The sequence below is a fragment of the Paramisgurnus dabryanus genome, chromosome 24 (assembly GCF_030506205.2).
Source record: "Paramisgurnus dabryanus chromosome 24, PD_genome_1.1, whole genome shotgun sequence".
Classification (NCBI taxonomy): domain Eukaryota; kingdom Metazoa; phylum Chordata; class Actinopteri; order Cypriniformes; family Cobitidae; genus Paramisgurnus; species Paramisgurnus dabryanus.
The window spans coordinates 6,546,835-6,570,233 of NC_133360.1; the positions used below are offsets into that span (position 1 = coordinate 6,546,835).

The 23,399-nt window shown below is 38.4% G+C and overlaps 1 protein-coding gene across 2 annotated transcripts in view; it reads right to left on the bottom strand.

Annotated features, from left to right (window-relative positions):
• Positions 1-23,362, bottom strand: part of impact (impact RWD domain protein) — a 45,677-nt gene extending 22,315 nt beyond the window's left edge. Inside the window, exons 1-7 of one of the 2 annotated variants that reach the window (XM_065244433.1) lie at positions 23,330-23,362; positions 23,174-23,215; positions 22,973-23,101; positions 22,021-22,073; positions 21,855-21,917; positions 21,650-21,735; positions 118-261 (exon numbers count right to left, since the gene is read on the bottom strand). In XM_065244433.1, coding sequence (XP_065100505.1) covers positions 118-261; positions 21,650-21,735; positions 21,855-21,917; positions 22,021-22,073; positions 22,973-23,101; positions 23,174-23,215 — 517 coding nt within the window. In that variant the 5' untranslated portion in view covers positions 23,330-23,362. The remainder of the gene's footprint in view (positions 1-117; positions 262-21,649; positions 21,736-21,854; positions 21,918-22,020; positions 22,074-22,972; positions 23,102-23,173; positions 23,216-23,329) is intronic. The other variant, XM_065244434.1, reaches the window with a different exon arrangement.
• Between the last annotated feature and the right edge of the window lie 37 nt (positions 23,363-23,399).

The following is a 23,399-nucleotide window of genomic DNA, read 5'->3' on the forward strand; positions in this document are numbered from 1 at the left end:
CAGAGTAATATTAAACTCCCACTCAAAAAGTGATTTAGGATCATTTCTTTTTTTAGTAATATTTAAAATTCGTTACCTTGGAATGTTGAAAGCTACAATAAGAGGTGTTTTTCTTACCTAATGTACCATCTGAAAAATTAGAGAAGTTGTCATCTGATTGGCTGGAAGCAAGTTTTAACAAGCTATAATCTTGAACATCATCTTCATCGTAATTGTGACAATCTTCCTCCGTCGTCACCGCTCTGCTCGTCTCTGGTCCGTCTAAAAACACACAGGAACACAGACAGGCGTAGAATTACGGATGAAGTAATAATTTAACAGACCGATGCACATTTCATTTACTTCATAGACTAGAGTCTGCGTCTAAAAAGGACACTGAAGACTTTGTCTGCAATTTCGTTACCCATGACATTTTACTTTTGAGAAGATTACATCCAATAATTTCAACAAAGACATTTTAAAGAAGACGAAATAGCAGTCAGTGACATTCTCGACTTTTCTTGACTCTCAGCTAATCAGAAAATACTTGAAATTTGCATGCAGATGCTCCATAATATCATTCTTGACACTTCCTGGTTTAGACAATGTGTTAAATAACAACAAAAACATCCCATACAGAGGATTTTGGCATCCAGACACTTGTAGAACAGACATTTCGATAAATCACTGGCAGTCATTTCTTTGGAAAGTCTAAAGCAGAAACTAAATGAGAACTAAATGAAGTCTGCAATCAGTCATTCCAGCTGTTCTGAAGTACTGCATTAGTATTCAGCTGCACGGATGTAAAAACAGCATTCCCACAAAGTTCACACGAAGGAATTCCTTCGGCGTCCAAATCTCATTCCATAGGATTTCGAAGTCTTTTATAGAGACCGGTGGATTTAAATTGACGGGCTGTGTCGAATAACAAATCTTTGAAATAAGGGAGTAGGAACGATCTCATTATCTTCTCTTCATAAGCAAGACATGGTTTTAAATGTCTAGTTGCCACGGATACACTCGTGTGTGTTACTGTCAAAGAAGTATGTATTAAAGTGGACTTCAGGAAGACCTCATGAAGTTCACGCCCTGTCAGCAGCTCAGGGCACAGACTGTTCCAGGTGCAGCTTGGTCCATGAATATTAATTACGATATGTGACGGATGGCAGAGGCTTCTGCTGCTTCTTAAAGTGCTAATTTTACGCGACCAGCCACATTGTTTTCCTTAACAATGTAAATTTTAGTTTCAAGTAAACTTCATGACAAAAAAACATTAGAAAAAAATTATATAGAAAACAATTATAACAATTTAATTATACTACAAATTATGTTACACTAACATTATAAATTATAGTCTTTTTCTTTAAATAAATGTTGGCTTAAGGTTCTATGTCAGATTGTATGGTTCCATAAAGAACCATTTTAAGGACCTTTATGAGTTTATTTGCATGTTTTCCATGAACATGGCAACACTAAAAAAATTATTATTATTGACCTATCCTGTTCAATAAAGCCACGCAACGAATATTACAGACAGGCTCTATCCTGCTGGCCACAAAATTACCCTCAACCTCATCTATAAGTAAACATGTCACAAGAAAAAAAAAACACGATTTGTGCTGTGTTTATCTTTTCCCATTTAGTTCAGCAAATTCGAAGCAAATCAATTTCAGAAATTAATTATAGCTCGTCAAAAAATTAAGTCGGTTCCAAAGCTTTAATGACCTTTGACTGCTTTTCATTTCTCCCCGACCTCCCCCCACCTCTCAGCGTCGGACTTGAATATTCATAGCCCACGGAAATATAAAAAACAACCTTTTGATCTCTCCGAGGGGCCCTCACCGCACAACCTGCTGTAACTAGCATCTCATTTGCATAATTACTGTAAAAACAGAGCTGATGTTTGTCGAGAATGGAGGGAGGCGGCACGTTTCATGACACTGTCGAGTATTAAAGCCTCTAATCATTTCGATGATGAGGGAAGACACAAATTACCTTCCATCTGAAGTTTGATATTAGATTAAGTAACTTCTTCCGAAGTGACGTCATCGCCGAGCACAAAACAGAGCTATTTGTTTACTAAATTTGTGTGGGGAACAAATTAGCATCGCTAATGTAATAGTTGCGCAACAAAAACGAACGGCACACATACTGAGGAGCGCTGTGTGAATCGTTGGGGTTTCGGAATTACGTGCCGAGCCGCCGTTGCCAAAACGTTCATTTAAAAATGAAGGAAATCAAGTTTGAACGAAGCAGCTGTTTGAAACGGGTAATCAAGAGCTTGATATAACTTTGGCGGTTACATCTACAAAACGCTTCTCTGCATGATACGACAAACTTGTTGAACTGTTCTTAAGATTGCCAGTTAAGTAAACTTTAAGTGAAAAATCGAAGTTAAAAATGTTTAAAGAGGACATTTCACAAGATTTTTTAAGATGTCAATTTTAAAATCTTTGATGTCCTAGAGTGAGTTTGTAAAGTATTAGCTCAACATACCCTAGAGATAATTTATTATAACGTTAAAATTGCCACTTTGTACGTGTACAATAGCAGTCAAAACAGCAGGCTGAATAGATGTCTGTACGTTAAAGTAATAGTATCAGTTATTTAAACGATAAACCATAGCATACAGAACTTACCTGGAAGGTTGAATAGTCTAAATTAACCGAACAAGACAACTAGCGTATAGTTCGCATACTCGTCATTCCACATCATTGAATCCATTGAATTACATAAATACAGAAGCAGCATTTAGCGGCTGTAGACGGTAATGTTGTCTCTTGCCTCATAAATGTCAAAGTTATTTCATCCTGACTTACAAGGCGCACCTGACTATAAGACGCAGCACCAGCCAAGTTTTGGAAAAAAAAACGCGGCTTATAGACCGAAAAATACGGTATTTTTCCACATGCTTGCAGACAATGGTTTACCAAAACTAAGTTACTGGGTTGTCCTTTTTCACATTCTCTAGGTTGACAGGAGCACTTGGAACCCATTTATAGCACTTAAACATGGATGGAAAAGTCAGATTTTCATGATATGGCCCTTTAAATATTTGAGATTTTATCAATTGGAGTAATTTTCAAAAGTTTTTTTTCACCTTAAAATTTTCACTTAAAGTGAGTTTATAACACTTATTTTTTTAGGTGTTACCAAGTTGAAGTTATTTTTTTACTCTTCACCGCCATTGACGAGTAAACTCGTCAATTCTGAGAATACGCTTTCCTGCCAATGATGAGTATTTCTGGCTTTCCGAAATACCGCTATTATCCACCAGGTGGCTCTCTTCCGCAACTTGTAAAACCCAGAAGTATCGCCCTAGGCCACACAGCTGCATGTCTGTGTAGGTTTGAAAGATCGCTCTGAATCTGATCTCTATCAAAAGTCCTACACAAAAATTTAATTATTTCAGCTTTATGCTCAAAATTTTGTGTTTTGGAAGAAACCTACCCATATTTAAGAGGTGATAAAAAATAACCAATGAAAGTGGGATTAAACTTTTTTTTTTTAAAGCAAATGGTCTGTTCTTTCATTTGATATATTGTATATTTATATATTTTAAGAAGAAAATTTTCTGGAAGGCATTAAACTTTTGTGAAAATCATGAAAAATGCTAGCGCTGGCTTGCAACTTTTTTTTTAAACGCTGGCGGGAAAAGAGTTAAATAGCGCATCTTTCGCTTTTTACAGTGTACTTGTAGCCAATTGCAAATCTCGATTGATCAGACTCAGAAATGTTTTGGACTAGAAAATTACCAGCTTAGCCATGCTGCTTGACCAGCCAACACCAGTATGGCCAGATCTAGGAGCAGCTAATTTATTTTTTAAGTAGGGATATACACTGTGTAGGCAGGTGTCCAAGACCCAGCAAGCATGACTGATTCAAATGGGTAAATGTAGACCCTGTGGGAACCAAAAGACCTGTTTAGCCCCAGCAAGCAGCTCTCTGATTACATGCGTCTCATTTGGTTTAGTAAATATATAATAACACATTGAGCTCTTTCTCCTCTCAAACACTCTAAACGACAAACTATTGCGCATTACCATAACTCTACGAAAATGTTGTTTCTATTTTGGGTTTAATTAAACAAGCCCCCATATGCTCGCTAACCTACACGACCCTTCAGTGTTTTCAACATGTTAACTGCGTTCGAGGAGAGCGGCATCTTACGAAGGTCTCGTGAAAATGCGAGATTTCAAATAATTAATAGGACTTTGCTAATGAACGAGACGGCCCATTTCCATTTTTTCCCTGTTTTGTTGGATCTCTATTACCCTTCGAGCGTTCCATTCATAGAAGCGCATTTGCATGTTAAAACCATTGACATACATACATAATTTCGATCGCAATTATCACATTGAGGGAAAGGAGTGGGAGAGCTGTCCTTCAAACACAACAGCTTTTAAGGATTCATATAGCAGTGTTTGGAAGTATACTGTCACGTAACCACTTATGACTAGCAATAAATAGAGAGCAAATTATATATCGCTTGTACCTGTAGATAACAACAAACAAGTGGCACTCAAAACCGATAACCAATTGACATTATTAGTATGTTTTGAGAATTATTTTTGATCAATGAATACTTCATTGCATTTTGTTTGTCACGGTATGCACAAATAGAACCAGACGTTCTTATTATGAGATGTACGTTCCTATTATGGGATGCTAAAAAGATATGGCTAATGAAGCCAGACATCATTCAGACACCCATCCAAAAAAAGCTGCACAGAATGTTTTGATTGGCTCAAAGGTTGTTTAGTTTCTTTTGAGTCTAGAGATGTCTCAGAGACGTTTGATTTCCCTAGACAGTTTTTTAAGAGTGATATCTGTCAGGTGTTAGACACATTTTCAATGGGGAAAAAGAAGTGGTTTACACCTTTAAGCCACCGCCAACGGTGTGTAGTTGACTCTGTAGTGCTCTCAAGCTAACAAAGCAAGACAAAATGAAGTCCTTCTTCTAAGATCTGAGAGAACTGCTTTCAAAACAAGATTTTCCCCACATTCTGAAAAGAGCAGGGAATAAGGGGTAAGTGTCAAAAAACATGAAAGTCAATACTAGTCTCGCCATTGGCCTCATGGGGCCTTTTAGTGCCCCGGTGAAACAGATTAACAAGTTCTGTCAAGTCTTTTCATCGATTACGATTAGATCTCCCCCAGCGCAGAGTTTCCTGCGACGACGATACGAAAGCAGCTCTCTCGAAAAACATCTACCTACACGGCGGCATGCTGTTCTATTCATTTTATCCAAACAATTCAACTTTACAGAGATGGCTAGATCAAAGGCATGGATCCAATATCCAGCGTGCAATAATTTGGGAAAACATTATGTTCAAAGAGAAGAGAGATTTGAGGTAGACAATGGCTTGGGAAACAGTGGCTGGGCCACTTGTGTGACAATCCCAACATTTTGCCACCATTCAAAGATCTACGGTTTCAGCAGTGACAACTGTAAATTTCAAACTCAGAAATTATCCATCCAGGGAGGATACAGATTGAAGTTGTGCCCATTGACTCATGGGATATTTAGCAGGTTAGCCAGACATCTCCTGTCAGGGGTGGAGGTCCTGCTCAGTTATTTTATCTCGACTTCATCACACTGAACATCACATCAATGCAGGTATTATACACACAAATTCGCCAGAATAAATTAAGTCAGCTGATAATATTATTTATTTGCATGCACCTTATAGGGCCCGGTTTACTAAAGGCTTTATATGCAAATGTTTGCGGGTTACAGTGCTTACACAGCAAAAAAAATCTGAAAGCAATTTGCACATCACGAATTCCCATCTTGCAGACTGGTTTGAGGTGCTTGGATATTTACATTTACGCATTTGGCAGACGCTTTTATCCAAAGCGGCTTACAGTGCATTACAAGGTATACATTAATTCAGCATGTGTGTTCCCTGGGACTTTCTGCGGTGGTGATGCATTGCTCCACCGCTGAGCTCTATAGGAGCACATAAACAAGTACAATAAACAAAGTACGATTGTTCTCGGCTCCGAGCGCAGCGTCTGGTTATCAAACCTTGGTGCATTTGCGTTCATCTTACATTATCACTCATGCGCACGTACAAAAGAAAGTTAAGCACAACTGAGCACATTTTTTTATTATTTTGGTCTTATCACACACAGCAGAGCAAGCGACAGCTGGGCATGTGTGCGTTGGAATGCCCAATTCATCAGTTGTCATGGTAATTATGTGTTGTGGAAACTAATGATCGTCGTCATTGGCTAAAACGCATGCGCAGGTTACTGTGTTTTTAAATAATCACATCAACGTGTGAAAATGATTTCATAAACAAACAAAAAATATATGAGAATTAAATGTCAAGCAATAAAAAACAGACAATTAATCATCATTATTGACAAAGCCCCAAACAGGCAATTAATCATCATAATCGCCAGAGCCACAAACAGGCAATTAAACGTCATAATCAAAAGAGCCCCAAACAGGCAATTAAGTGTCATAATCGCAAGAGCCCCAAACAGGCAATTAATCGTCATACTCGGCAAAGCCCCAAACAGGCAATCAATCGTCATAATTGGCAGAGCCCCAAACAGGCAATTAATCGCCATAATCGGCAGAGCACCAAACAGGCAATTAATCGTCATAATCGAAAGAGCCCCAAACAGGCAATTAATTGCCATACTCGTCAGAGCCCCAAACAGGCAATTAAGTGTCATAATTGCAAGAGCCCCAAACAGGCAATTAATCGTCATTATCGGCAAAGCCCCAAACCGGCAATGAATCGCCATAATTGTCAAAGCCCCAAACAGGCAATTAACTTTCATAATCGCAAGAGCCCCAAACAGGCAATTAATTGTCATAAGTGGCCAAGCCCCAAATGGCAATTAATCGTCATAATTGGCAAAGCCCCAAACAGGCAATTAATCGCCATAATCGCAACAGCATCAAACAGGCAATTAATCTTCATAATCGCAAGAGCCCCAAACAGGCAATTAATCGTCATAAGTGGCCAAGCCCCAAATGGCAATTAATCATCATAATTGGCAAAGCCCCAAACAGGCAATTAATCGTCATAATCACAAGAGCCTCAAACAGGCAATTAATCGCCATAATCGCAACAGCATCAAACAGGCAATTAATCTTCATAATCGCAAGAGCCTCAAACAGGCAATTAATCGTCATACTCGGCAAAGCCCCAAACAGGCAATCAATCGTCATAATCGGCAGAGCCCCAAACACGCAATTAATCGTCACAATCGGCAGTCAATTAATCGCCATAATAGGCAGAGCACCAAACAGGCAATTAATCGCCATAATCGGCAAAGCCCCAAACAGGCAATTAATCGCCATAATTGGCAAAGTCCCAAACATGCAATTAATCGTCACAATCTCCAGACAATTAATCGTCATAATCGGCAGAGCACCAAACAGGCAATTAATCGTCATAATTGGCAAAGCCCCAAACAGGCAATTAATCGGCAAGCCCCAAACAGGCAATTAATCGCCATAATCGGCAAAGCCCCAAACAGGCAATTAATAATAATCACAATTTATTAGACAATTAACCGTCAGCCAAATTTCATAATCATGACAGCCCTACTTCCATTCATACAAATGCGAATGTGTCAGACCGGAAAACCAAGCTTGTGCAACGATATTTCGCAGTTCGCTGCTTACCAAAGGTGATCTCTGACCGGCGAATTTGTAACACATGAATTCGCAGGTGAGGTGTGACCCTCTCTCTCTACTGAAAAGCACAAATGGACGAAGCCAAAGATCTCCCCGCCCATATTCACAGTAATGTCCGAAAAATATTTTCAAGCTTAAAGTCTAGTTTGACCAAACCGTAACTCATCGTACATCTAAAAACCACAGTAACTGAGACTGCCACCATTTACAGCATAAATAGCCCTTTTTTTTCTTCAACATATATAACTTCCTCATTCTTGAGATGCGGCTCTCCACCAACCAGTTTCGAACAATCAAAAGAGGTTGTGTTTTTCCCACTGAAGGGTCTGTTACCTCTAGCTTAATGACAGACTGTGCACCTGATTGCCGGCAGGCCTGGGCACCCATTTCAATTGTGCCTTCTTCCAGTATATTTCCACCGAGAACAGTGTAAGCTTACTATTCTTTTCGAGGGCTGATTTTTTACACAGAGCACCTATGATCACAGACACATGAAAGATTAAAAGCATGCAAAGGTTTTTTCATCTGGCTCTTCCGGATGCCGAAACAGGCAGAAATTTCCATCTGCTGTCGGAACGCCGTCTTCTCTTAAAGCCCGAGAGAATAAATGACTGGTAACACCCGCCTGACTCCAATTCTCTCCGATCCAGCATTCACTGTATATACAAATGAATGTTTCCAGCATTGCATCACTTAAACATCTCAAAACAAAGAGCACAGACAAACAAACCAAAACCCTAGTAGGGATTCAACAAAAACGGCAATTAGTGAGAAAGAAACTGAAATCCTGGAATTCACACACGACCCAATCTGTTATTTTAATGGCCAGCCGTTTCTTACCAGCTACAACAAAGAGGCTCTTATTTAACAGTTAATCTTTCGCTGTCTGTCATTTGTACTTCTGAAAGACGCACACTTGTAGCAGATGACTCATATGAACTGAAACCAGGAGCTGAAGAGCTTCTCAACAATCCTCATCCATCCTCGAAATTAACCTCATATACCATTATATTCGTCAAAAACGTCTCTCTGTGCTTATTCAAACTTGCCGTGTCACAGTTCACTACGACACCTACAATATGCAGCTTAAACCTGATGTTATGCTTCTTTACAGAAATTGCTACAGTACATTCACTGTATCGAGAAACAGCTGCGCAAACAGCCTTTAAACAAAATTCAATTTGTGTTTTGCGAAAGAGAAAACGTACTAAACAAATGACAGAATTTTAATTTTGAGTGTAATGTCCCTTTAAAGGAGAACACCACCATTTTTCAATATTTTACTATGTTCTTACCTCAACTTAGATGAATAATACATACCTATTTTTTTTCAATGCATGCACTTTTAATCTTTGTACAGCGCTTTGTGAATGTGTTAGCATTTAGCCTAGCCCCATTCATTCCTATGGCTCCAAACAAAAGTTTTATTTTGTGCCACCATACTTACTTGTGTAAATCCTCATATAACAGTCTTTAAATAGAGAAAACATGGAAGTGTTTGGTGGCTTATAAATTCATCCCTGTTTAGATCCTAAGGAATGAATGGGACTAGGCTAAATGCTAACACATTCACAACGCGCTGTACAAAGATTAAAAGTGCATGCATTAAAAAAAGATAGGTATGTATTAATTCATCTAAGGAAATATTGAAAAACGGTGGTGTTTAACTTTAAGAAAGGTACTAGTTAAAACCATTAAATATTCCATTCCATTACCATTACAACTCTTTTTATATTCTCTTAAAGGTGCAGTGTGTAACTTTTATAAGGATTTCTTGACAGAAATGCAATATAAAATACATAACTATAGTATCAGTGGTGTATAAAGACCTTACATAATGAACGGTTATGTTTTTATTACCTTAGAATGAGACGTTTTTATCTACATACACCGAGGGTCCCCTTACATGGAAGTCGCTATTTTGTGCCGCCATGTTTCTACAGAAGCCCATAAAGGACAAAAGTTTTTACTTAGTTGTTTCCGACGATTGCTACCATAGCTTCTTGATGCGTTTTGGTGAATGGTGGACTGAATCGTTGGTTGCAATTTGCAACCTCAACACTAGATGCAATCAAATTTACACACTGCACCTTTAAATATGGGTAAGTTTCTAAAAAAAACACATTTTGAGCAAAAGCTGAAATAATTGCATTTTTGTAAAGGAATTTTGTTCAGAACGGTTATCAAAACATAAACAGATTTTTTTTAAATGTTGAAACATTTGTTTTTGCTTCAGTTTTTTATAAACTGGGGAGGAGCGTCATCTAGTGAATAATTGTGGAATTACAGATTACCATAAAAACTCGTCAGGAAAGCGTCATTGGCTGGAAAAATGATTTCTCTTAAACTCATCAATGGCGGGAAAAGAGTTAAACAAACAGAGACAGAAAGTTAAGTTACATCCAGACGCGTAACCGTGACAACGCACGTGCGTCCGATAAAACTAATTTACTTACTTTTTAACTTCCATTCTTCAACTTTTTGAAAAGAATTACTACATTTGTGGAAAGTAACGATTCACATGTTGAGCATTTGAATGTAAACACATCTTGATCAAAAATGGCGGCACGTCAGTATGTAAGACAATATTGGTTCTTGTCACTATTGTCACAACGCATATGACGATGTATCACTTCCTGTATACACTTAAAATACAAATTGTTTTCAATTACAAACTTACCATATTGCTTCAAAAGATATGCATTAACCCACTGGAGTTGTTTGGATAGTTTTTTCTGATGATAGATGAGCTTGACTATTCAATGCCGTTACAAAGCTTAGAAGACCAGGATCATATTTAAATATAGCTGCAAGCAGCAATACCGGGGTCAAGCCGAAAAGGGTACAGAAGGATGTAAAGTTGCGTTTGGATAAGCAGACTGAAGAACCTAGGTAAACCTAATGATTTCAGATGAAAAAATGCAAAGGTAATCAACAAAAATAATCTATATTCTTGGCTACTGCAACTGTCCTTCGGTTATTGACAATCATGGAACATTAGAGCACTGAAGGACATGTATGTGATGCTTACAGTGGGCAAACATGGGTCACAACATGTTACAACAAGTTAAAAGAGTCAAAAGAGACCATCCCCATGTCTCTGTGATGTTCTGATACAGAGAAAAAGCTCTTGCAAAAACAGTTGATAACGTATTCTCATTGGTTGCTAGAGAGTAAATGGACATCCTCTAGTGATTATAGTCAAAGCCATGAAAGGAATAATCCATGATGACTCATGGTTTTAGATGTGTTGTTGCAGTAGTTTTAGGCAAAAAATGCCATATTCTATCTCAAAACCAGTAGGTGGCGCAATGACAAAATTCGTGCATGCAACCTCAGGTCATAAATGTGTTACATCTAGCTAGTTTTATGACTATACACTTTAGTTTAGTGAAGAAACAGTTGTATGACCATAGGGTGGCTTGATTTCAAAGGTTTTGTTCAATTATAAGGCCAACTAGTGGTGCAACCATACAATTTTTTTTGTGTAGCCTCAGACTGTAGTCGTACATCAGCGTATCAAATATGGTGAAAAAATCTCTTTGCGTTACGAAGTTATAACCATTTATGTGTAAAAACACAAAATTTAAAGGTAATTATTCGTTTTTTGCCATTTTCGGCCATTTCTGATGAAAATTTTAATATAGAGCCAATAGAACTTTTTGTTCAGAAGGTAATGCAATATTCTTCCTATGATGTTTTCGAGTCGATCAGAATTACGCTCGCGGAGATATTCGCGTGTGTTTTTTAAGTGCTGTTTTGCTGCGCAGGGCTAACCGTAAGGCGAAATCTGGCATGTTTGGTATCGTTGGACTCGGCGACTATTCAGGACTCCTAAAAATTAAGTCCCGTCAAAATACGTTGATCACAGCCAAAGTTATAGGTGTAAAAAACATCTGTCTGGCCACTAGGTGGCGCTGCGACGAAACTGTGCATGCACACTCAGTTCCTGACTGGCATCACAAGTACCAAGTGTCGTGTCAATAGGCCTAAGTTTGACGAAGATACAGCCTAAAATCTGTTTTTTTGCACTCTACGAAAATTTTGTTGACGCGCTATACGACAACGGATTGATTTATCAAAATTCTTTTGATAACTTTTTGCCGTGAGGGTCTCTAGATGCTACATACCAATTTTCGCGGCAATCGGGTAAAAACTCTAGGACGAGTTCGCAAAAGTAGGTTTTACGAATAATTCAAAATGGCGGAAAAAATTTCATGACGGAAAATGACGTCATAGGGTCCAATCGAATCGGCTTGAGCCAAGGAATCAGAGGAAGCAAGAATTTTGTTTGTGGGACTTACGGATCAGAAGTTATAAGCAAAAAGGTAAGTGCAATTTTGGACTGTTGGTGGCGCTAGTGGGTTTGAGATAGAGACTCCAAAATTGCTGTGGATACTATTTGGACTGTCCTCTGTCAGTGTGCCAAATTTCATAACTTTCCTATGTACGGTTCTATGGGCTGCCGTAGACCGCAATGGAACAGGAAGAAGAATAATATTTAAAAAGAAAAAGAAAAAGAAAAAGAAAAAGAAAACTAACGGATACAATAGGGGTCTTCGCCCATTCTGGGCTTGACCCCTAATAATAATAATTATTATAAAAAGAAAACTAACGGATACAATAGGGGTCTTCGCCCCTTCGGGGCTTGACCCCTAAATATAGCTGCAAGCAGCAATACCGGGGTCAAGCCGAAAAGGGCACAGAAGGGTGTAAAGTTGAGTTTGGATAAGAATACTAAAGAACCTATGTAAACCTCATGATTTCAGATGAAAAAACCACAAAAGTAATCAACAAAAATAATCTATGTTCTTGTCTACTGCAATCGTCCTTCTGTTATTGACAATCATGGAACATTAGAGCACTGAAGGACAAGTGAGTGATGTTTGCAGTGGCATAAAACACAACATGTCACAACATGTTACAACAAGTTAAATCAGTCAAAAGAGACCATCCCCATGTCTCTACGATGTTCTGATGCCAAGACAAAGCTCTTTCAAAAACGGTTGATAAGGTATTCTCATTGGTTGCTAGAGAGTAAATTCACATCCACCAGTGATTATAGTCCAAGCCATATGAAATGAAGAATCCATGATGACTCATGGTTTTAGATGTGTTGTTGCAGTAGTTTTAGGCAAACATAGCTATTTTCTATCTCCAAACCACTAGGTGGCGCAATGACAAAGTTGTGCATGCAACCTCAGTTCATAACTGTGTTACATCTAGCTAGTTTTATAACTATACACTTTAGTTTAGTGAAGAAATAATTGTATGACCATAGGGCTTGCTTGATATGAAAGATTTTGTTCAATTATAGGGCCACCTAGTGGTTCAGGCATACCAATTTTTTTGTGTGGCCTCAGACTCTGCTAATACATCAGCGTATCAAATCTGGTGAAAAAATTTCTTTTTGTTGCAAAGTTATAACAATTTATGTATAAAAACACAAATTGTAAAAGGTAATTTTTAGTTGTTTGCAATTTTCGGCCATTTCTGATGAAAATTTTAATATAACGCCAATAGAACTTTTTGTTCAGAAGGTAATGCAATGTTCTTCCTATGGTGTTTTCGAGTCGATCGGAATAACGCTCGCGGAGATATTCGCGCATGTTTTTTAAGTGCTGTTTTGCTGCGCAGGGCTAACCGTAAGGCGAAATCTGGCATGTTTGGTATCGTTGGACTCGGCGACTATTCAGGACTCGTAAAAATCAAGTCCCGTCAAAATACGTTGATCACAGCCAAAGTTATAGGTGTAAAAAACATTTGTCTGGCCACTAGGTGGCGCTGCGACGAAACTGTGCATGCACACTCAGTTCCTTACTGGCATCACAAGTACCAAGTGTCGTATCAATAGGCCTAAGTTTGACGAAGATACAGCCTAAAATCTGTTTTATGCGCTCAACGTAAAATTTGTTGACGCGCTATACGACAACGGATTGGTTTAACAAAATTCTTTTGATAACTTTTTGCCGTGAGGGTCTCTAGATGCTACATACCAATTTTCGCGGCAATCGGGTAAAAACTCTAGGACGAGTTCGCAAAAGTAGGTTTTACGAATAATTCAACATGGCGGAAAAATTTTCATGACGGAAAATGACGTCATATGGACCATTCGAATCGGCTTGAGCCAAGGAATCAGAGGAAGCAAGAATTTTGTTTGTGGGACTTACGGATCAGAAGTTATAAGCAAAAACATAAGTGCAAATTTAGACTGTTGGTGGCGCTAGTGGGTTAGACATAGAGACTCCAAATTTGCTGTGGGGACACATTGGACTGTCCTTTATCAGTGTGCCAAATTTCATAACTTTCCTACGTACGGTTCTATGGGCTGCCATAGACCGCAATGGCGGAAGAAGAAAAATTTACTAACAGAAACAATTGCCACAAGCAGCAATCACCTGGGTCAAGCCAAAAAGGGCACAGCAGAAAGTAAAGTTGACTTCGGATGAGCAGTTTAAAGAACCTAGAAAAATCTCTTGATTTCAGACAATATAATAGTTATCAGCAAAAAAGCTGTGTTCTACTTTTAGTGAAATCTCTCCCTCTCTTTCGACGAGCATTGATAACTAGAACACTGAAGTAAAAATGAGTGGTGCTTGCAGTGGCAATACTCAGCTCACAAAAAGTTACAGTGGTGTTAATGAGTCAAAAGAGCCCACCCGCGTGTCTCTACGATGTTCGGACGCAGAGATATAGCTTTTGCAAAAACGGTTGATAAGGTATTCTCATTGGTTGCTAGGGAGTGAATTGGCAACCATCAGTGATTATAGTCAAAGCCATGAAAGGAATAATCCATGATGACTCATGGTTTTAGATGTGTTGTTGCAGTAGTTTTAGGCAAAAAATGCCATATTTCTATCTCAAAACCAGTAGGTGGCGCAATGACAAAATTGTGCATGCAACCTCAGGTCATAACTGTGTTACATCTAGCTAGTTTTATGACTATACACTTTAGTTTAGTGAAGAAACAGTTGTATTACCATAGGGTGGCTTGATTTCAAATGTTTTGTTCAATTATAAGGCCAACTAGTGGTGCAAGCATACATTTTTTTTTGTGTAGCCTCAGATTGTGGTCGTACATCTGCGTATCAAATCTGGTGAAAAAATTGTTTTTTGTTGCGAAGTTATAACCATTTATGTGTAAAAAATGCAAAATTTAAAGGTAGTTTTTCGTTTTTTGCATTTTTCGGCCATTTCTGATGAAAATTTTAATATAACGCCAATAGAACTTTTTGTTCAGAAGGTAATGCAATGTTCTTCCTATGGTGTTTTCGAGTCGATCGGAATAACGCTCACAACAATTCGCACATGTTTTTTTAGGGCTATTTTGCTGCACAGGGCTAACCGTATGACGAAACCTGGCATGTTTGGTATCGTTGGACTCGACGACTACTCAGGACTCCAAAAATTCAAGTCCCGTGAAAATACTTTTATCGCAGCCAAAGTTATAGGCGTATAGAACATTCGTCTGGCCACTAGGTGGCGCTGCGACGAAACTGTGCATGCACCCTCAGTTCCTGACTGGCATCTCAAGTACCAAGTGTCGTGTCAATAGGCCTAAGTTTGGCGAAGATACAGCCTAAAATCTGTTATTGTGCGCTCTACCTAAAATTCGTTGACGCGCTATACGACAACGGATTGGTTTATCGAAATTCTTTTAATAACTTTTTGCCTTGAGTGTCTCTAGATGCTGCATACCGATTTTTGAGGCAAACGGGCAAAAACTCTAGGACGAGTTCGCAAAAGTAGGTTTAACAAATAATTCAAAATGGCGGAAAAATTTTCATGACGGAAAATGACGTCATAGGGTCCTATAGAATCGTCTTGAGCCAAGGAATCAGAGGAAACAAGAATTTCATTTCTGGGACTTACGGTTCAGAAGTTATAAGACAAAACGTAAGTGCAATTTTGGACTGTTGGTGGCGCTAGTGGGCTTGAGATAAAGACTCCAAATTTTCTGTGGATATTATTTGGACTGTCCTCTATCAGTGTGCCAAATTTCATAACTTTCCTACGTACGGTTCTATGGGCTGCCATAGACCGCAATGGCGGAAGAAGAAAAATTTACTAACAGAAACAATTGCCACAAGCAGCAATCACCGGGGTCAAGCCAAAAAGGCACAGCAGAAAGTAAAGTTGACTTCGGATGAGCAGTTTAAAAAACCTAGGAAAATCTCTTGATTTCAGACAAAACAATATAACAGTTATCAGCAAAAAAGCTGTGTTCTCATTTAGTGACAATTCTCCCTCTCTTTCAACGAGGATTGATAACTTGAACACTGAAGTAAAAATGAGTGGTGCTTGCAGTGGCAATACTCAGCTCACAAAATGTTACAGTGGTGTTAATGAGTCAAAAGAGCCCACCCCCATGTCTCTACGATGTTCTGACGCAGAGATATAGCTCTTGCAAAAACGGTTGATAAGGTATTCTCATTGGTTGCTAGGGAGTGAATTGGCAACCACAAGTGATTATAGTCAAAGCCATGAAAGGAATAATCCATGATGACTCATGGTTTTAGATGTGTTGTTGCAGTAGTTTTAGGCAAAAAATGCCATATTTCTATCTCAAAACCAGTAGGTGGCGCAATGACAAAATTGTGCATGCAACCTCAGGTCATAACTGTGTTACATCTAGCTAGTTTTATGACTATACACTTTAGTTTAGTGAAGAAACAGTTGTATTACCATAGGGTGACTTGAATTCAAATGTTTTGTTCAATTATAAGGCCAACTAGTGGTGCAAGCATACATTTTTTTTTGTGTATCCTCAGACTGTGGTCGTACATCAGCGTATCAAATCTGGTGAAAAAATCTCTTTTTGTTGCGAAGTTATAACCATTTATGTGTAAAAAATGCAAAATTTAAAGGTAATTTTTCGTTTTTTGCATTTTTCGGCCATTTCTGATGAAAATTTTAATATAACGCCAATAGAACTTTTTGTTCAGAAGGTAATGCAATGTTCTTCCTATGGTGTTTTCGAGTCGATCGGAATAACGCTCGCAGAGATATTCGCACGTGTTTTTTAAGTGCTATTTTGCTGCACAGGGCTAACCGTATGACGAAACCTGGCATGTTTGGTATCGTTGGACTCGACGACTACTCAGGACTCCAAAAATTCAAGTCCCGTGAAAATACTTTTATCGCAGCCAAAGTTATAGGCGTATAGAACATTCGTCTGGCCACTAGGTGGCGCTGCAACGAAACTGTGCATGCACCCTCAGTTCCTGACTGGCATCTCAAGTACCAAGTGTCGTGTCAATAGGCCTAAGTTTGGCGAAGATACAGCCTAAAATCTGTTATTGTTCGCTCTACCTAAAATTCGTTGACGCGCTATACGACAACGGATTGGTTTATCGAAATTCTTTTAATAACTTTTTGCCTTGAGTGTCTCTAGATGCTGCATACCAATTTTTGAGGCAAACGGGCAAAAACTCTAGGACGAGTTCGCAAAAGTAGGTTTAACGAATAATTCAAAATGGCGGAAAATTTTTCTTGACGGAAAATGACGTCATAGGGTCCTATCGAATCGTCTTGAGCCAAGGAATCAGAGGAAACAAGAATTTCATTTCTGGGACTTACGGTTCAGAAGTTATAAGACAAAACGTAAGTGCAACTTTGGACTGTTGGTGGCGCTAGTGGGCTTGAGATAGAGACTCCAAATTTGCTGTGGATATTATTTGGACTGTCCTCTATCAGTGTGCCAAATTTCATAACTTTCCTACGTACGGTTCTATGGGCTGCCATAGACCGCAATGGCGGAAGAAGAAAAATTTACTAACAGAAACAATTGCCAATATAGCTGCAAGCAGCAATCACCGGGGTCAAGCCAAAAAGGGCACAGCAGAAAGTAAAGTTGACTTCGGATGAGCAGTTTAAAGTACCTAGGAAAATCTCTTGACTTCAGACAAAACAATATAACAGTTATCAGCAAAAAAGCTGTTCTCATTTAGTGAAATCTCTCCCTCTCTTTCGACGAGCATTGATAACTAGAACACTGACGTAAAAATGAGTGGTGCTTGCAGTGGCAATACTCAGCTCACAAAATGTTACAGTGGTGTTAATGAGTCAAAAGAGCCCACCCCCGTGTCTCTACGATGTTCTGACGCAGAGATATAGCTCTTGCAAAAACGGTTGATAACGTATTCTCATTGGTTGCTAGGGAGTGAATTGGCAACCACCAGTGATTATAGTCAAAGCCATGAAAGGAATAATCCATGATGACTCATGGTTTTAGATGTGTTGTTGCAGTAGTTTTAGGCAAAAAATGCCATATTTCTATCTCAAAACCAGTAGGTGGCGCAATGACAAAATTGTGCATGCAACCTCAGGTCATAACTGTGTTACATCTAGCTAGTTTTATGACTATACACTTTATTTTAGGGAAGAAACAGTTGTATGACCATAGGGTGGCTTGATTTCAAAGGTTTTTTTCAATTATAAGGCCAACTAGTGGTGCAAGCATACACTTTTTTTTGTGTAACCTCAGACTGTGGTCGTACATCAGCGTATCAAATCTGGTGAAAAAATCTCTTTTCGTTGCGAAGTTATAACCATTTATGTGTAAAAAATGCAAAATGTAAAGGTAATTTTTCGTTTTTTGCATTTTTCGGCCATTTCTGATAAAAATTTTAATATAACGCCAATAGAACTTTTTGTTCAGAAGGTAACGCAAAGTTCTTCCTATGGTGTTTTCGAGTCGATCGGAATAACGCTCGGCGAGATATTCGCGCATGTTTTTTAAGTGCTATTTTGCTGCACAGGGTTAACCGTATGACGAATCCTGGCATGTTTGGTATCGTTGGACTCGGCGACTACTCAGGACTCCAAAAAATCAAGTCCCGTGAAAATACTTTTATCGCAGTCAAAGTTATAGGCGTATAGAACATTCGTCTGGCCACTAGGTGGCGCTGCAACGAAACTGTGCATGCACCCTCAATTCCTGACTGGCATCTCAAGTACCAAGTGTCGTGTCAATAGGCTTAAGTTTGGCGAAGATACAGCCTAAACTCTGTTTTTTTGCGCTCTATGTAAAATTTGTTGACGCGCTATACGAGAACGGATTGGTTTATCGAAATTCTTTTAATAACTTTTTGCCTTGAGTGTCTCTAGATGCTGCATACCGATTTTCGTGGCAATCAGGTAAAAACTCTAGGACGAGTTCGCAAAAGTAGGTTTTACGAATAATTCAAAATGGCGGAAAAATTTTAATGACGGAAAATAACGTCATAGGGTCTAATCGAATCGTCTTGAGCCAAGGAATCAGAGGAAACAAGAATTTCGTTTCTAGGACTTACGGATCAGAAGTTATAAGCAAAAACGTAAGTGCAACTTTGGACTGTTGGTGGCGCTAGCGGGTTTGAGATAGAGACTCCAAATTTGCTATGGGGACACATTGGACTGTCCTTTATCAGTGTGCCAAATTTCATAACTTTCCTAGGTACGGTTCTATGGGCTGCCATAGACCGCAATGGCGGAAGAAGAAGAAGAAGAAGAAGCAGAATAATAATAATAATAAGAAAACTAACAAATACAATAGGGGTCTTCGCCCCTTCGGGGCTTGACCCCTAAATATAGCTGCAAGCAGCAATCACCGGGGTCAAGCCAAAAAGGGCACAGCAGAAAGTAAAGTTGACTTCGGACGAGCAGTTTAAAGTACCTAGAAAAATCTCTTGATTTCAGACAAAACAATCTAACAGTTATCAGCAAAAAAGCTGTTCTCATTTAGTGAAATCTCTCCCTCTCTTTCGTCGAGCATTGATAACTAGAACACTGACGTAAAAATGAGTGGTGCTTCTAGTGGCAATACTCAGCTCACAAAATGTTACAGTGGTGTTAATGAGTCAAAAGAGCCCACCCCCATGTCTCTGCGATGTTCTGATGCAGAGAAAAAGCTCTTGCAAAAACGGTTGATAACGTATTCTCATTGGTTGCTAGAGAGTAAATGGACATCCACCAGTGATTATAGTCAAAGCCATGAAAGGAATAATCCATGATGACTCATGGTTTTAGATGTGTTGTTGCAGTAGTTTTAGGCAAAAAAATGCCATATTCTATCTCAAAACCAGTAGGTGGCGCAATGACAAAATTGTGCATGCAACCTCAGGTCATAACTGTGTTACATCTAGCTAGTTTTATGACTATACACTTTAGTTTAGTGAAGAAACAGTTGTATGACCATAGGGTGGCTTGATTTCAAAGGTTTTGTTAAACTATAAGGCCAACTAGTGGTGCAACCATACAATTTTTTTTGTGTAGCCTCAGACTGTGGTCGTACATCAGCGTATGAAATATGGTGAAAAAATCTCTTTGCGTTACGAAGTTATAACCATTTATGTGTAAAAACACAAAATTTAAAGGTAATTTTTCGTTTTTTGCAATTTTCAGCCATTTCTGATGAAAATTTTAATACAATGCCAATAGAACTTTTTGTTCAGAAGGTAATGCAATATTCTTCCTATGATGTTTTCGAGTCGATCAGAATTACGCTCGCGGAGATATTCGCGCGTGCTTTTTAAGTGCTGTTTTGCTGCGCAGGGCTAACCGTAAAGCGAAATCTGGCATGTTTGGTAACGTTGGACTCGGCAACTATTCTGGACTTCAGCGAAACAAGTCCCGTGAAAAAACACAGATCAGAGCCAAAGTTATAAGCATGTACAACATTCGTATGACCACTAGGTGGCGCTGTGACGAAACTCTGCATGCCCCCTCAGATCCTCACTGGCATCACATCTACCAAGTGTGGCATCAATAGACATAAGATTGGCGAAGATACACACTAAAACCTGTTTTTTTGCGCTCTACGTAAAATTTGTTGACGCGCTATACGACAACGGAATGGTTTATCAAAATTCTTTTAATAACTTTTTGCCCTGAGTGTCTCCAGATGCTACATACCGTTTTTCGTGGAAATTGGGCAAAAGCTCTAGGACAAGTTCGCAAAAGTAGGTTTAATGAATAAATCAAAATGGTGGAAAATTTTTCATGACGGAAAATGGCGTCATAGGGTCCAATCGAATCGTCTTGAGCCAAGGAATCAGAGGAAGCAAGAATTTTGTTTATAGGACTTATGGATCAGAAGTTATAAGCAAAAACATAAGTGCAACTTTGGACTGTTGGTGGCGCTAGCGGGTTAGAGATTAAGACTCCAAATTTGTTGTGGAGACTTTTTGGACAGTCCTCTATCAGTGTGCAAAATTTCATAACTTTCCTATGTAAGCTGCTATGGGCTGCCATAGACGCAATGGCGGAAGAAAAAGAAAAAGAAAAAGAAAAAGAAAAGGGAAGAATAATAATAAGAAAACTAACAATAACAATAGGTGTCTACGCCACTTCGTGGCTTGACCCCTAATAATATATCTCTAAATGTGTTCGGCTGAAGAAAGGAAGACATATACATCGAAGACGGAATAATGGGTAAATCTTTTTTTTAATTCTATTTTTATTATCAAAACAAACATTATTGTGTGTTTAACTTCTGACCTATCATTTAAATTTGTTTATACATGTGTTAGATGTAAATAGCACATGGTATGGCCGACTACTGCCCCCTACAGCAACACAACATATCACAGACACAAAATATCCAGCAGCCGCTTTTAATAATACATCCTGTAGATGGTAAAGCAGGGATTTCACGAAGAAAACTCAAAGAAACTTGGGCCTAGGTGTCAGGGCTCTGAATTTTGCATTCAAGTATTCTGTGATGTGTGAGATCCAGTGGACGTCATTATCTCTGGAAATTATACACGTCATCCCGAGCAAGATCCCAATACTTGATTTATTTACGAAGAACCACAAAGTTTCATAAATATATCGAAATATTCTCTTGAATCTTTTATGTGGCATCGAAAGACTCAAACTGGATTGAATTTTGGTCTCCCAACCAAAAGAGGCTTTGACACTTGATTATATAAATTATTCATCAATACAGTACCAGATAAAAGCATTTAGTGACTACACAATGATAACTTTCTACATGGAGAACAAAGGTACGTTTTTGGTTCTTACCCGTCATTGAACTCTGGGATTTTTCCATGAGGAATTCTCGGATTTTCTCAACCCACAGGTACAAAATGTTCTCGCCTGCATTTTCCCTATACAACACATGACAGCAAAAAATGAAAATGAAAGAAATATCACTAGCATGATTTCCCTACAGACTTCACAAGATGGACACATTTTGTTAAACTGTCGTCCTTATACCAGTACTTACACGTATAGTTCCTCTAAACTGTTTGATAAAGTTATTCTGTCCTGTCCTCTGAGCCAGGCGGCACTGTTTGGAAAAAATAAAAATATAAACAGATGATATGTAGAAACTTGAAAGTGGATCACATATCTTTATATTTCTATACTAATACAAGCAATTTTAAACATACTTTATTTGATATATTGGAGGCGCTGAACTTGGGTAATCTGGGGGGAGGATTATCTACAAACAAACAAACAACATAAATCATCTTCAACATACATCAAAGCACACAACACTTCCCATCTTAATATTGTGGTCCCATGGTATTCATAGAGTAAATTGCATTTCAGTTCTGCTTCAAAGGACTCTAAACGATCCCAACCAAGGCATAAGGGTCTTATCTAGCAAACCGATTAACATTTTCGACATTTCGGCATGATAACGTAATATGTAAGGTCAAGCTAGCTCATCACACGGCTAGTACAAGACGAGAAGTTGTTGGTGAAAATGACGATTTTTTGCTAGATAAGACCCTAATGCCTTGTTTAGATCCCTTTGAAGCTGCATTAAAGCAGAGATCCACTAGAGTCCACTATATAGAGAAAAATCCTGGATTTTTCCTCAAAAAAAAAAAAAAAAACACGTAATTTCTTCAAGACATGGGATGTTATGGGAGTGAGTAAATTATTGGGATTATTTTATATAAAAGTGAAATAATCCTTTAATAACCAGAAGACAGCTGCTAAAAAAAACAATAGAAACCATTAGAGACATTCTAATGGATTTAATGGCTCTAATGGAAATTTATGTTGGTTTTAATAGAGACTATAATGGTCTCTGTGGATTTCTACTGGTACAATAATGTGTTGGATACAGCACAATTAAATCCTAATAGAATAAGACCCAAAACTACATAAAGGATTTTTTTATTGGTTTTAATGTTAAAAGCTGATGTGTCATAATGGTTTCTGTAATGAAAACCATTAGAAGTTGTATTGTTTTTATTCAGCAGTGTTGACAAAACTTTACCACAGTAATGTACTTCGATTTTACAACGAAGTCAGTGCAAGTTACATGCATGTAATATTCAATATTAACATATTCATAAATGTAATATTTAGAGGTATATGATGTGTAACCTGTAAACAGACAGTCCATTTGGGCTGTTGGGTTTTCTCTGATATTCTGATGCAGAATATTCTCGACGCTTCGTCAATCACGCACCATTCATCGCCATAGATAGACGACAGGGCTTCAATCTCCTCTATCTGTGACAGAAACATCAGATTAGCTGTCATATTATACGGTTATGTGAAGAGATCAGACATAAGTTATCATACCTGTGACTGTAAATCACTCTCATGTTCGTCTGATGTGTCCATCTAATTCAGACATATAATAAAAAAATACATTTATAATGTAACTAACAACAAAAAGTGTATGTTAAAGTGTATGTTAACATTCTTATTAGCTGTGAAGTGTGAGAAACAACTCACGTGCACCTCATGCTTCCGTCACCAGGGGGCGCGCATATTGTTTCCGGGTCAGAGAATTCACGTCTTTGGT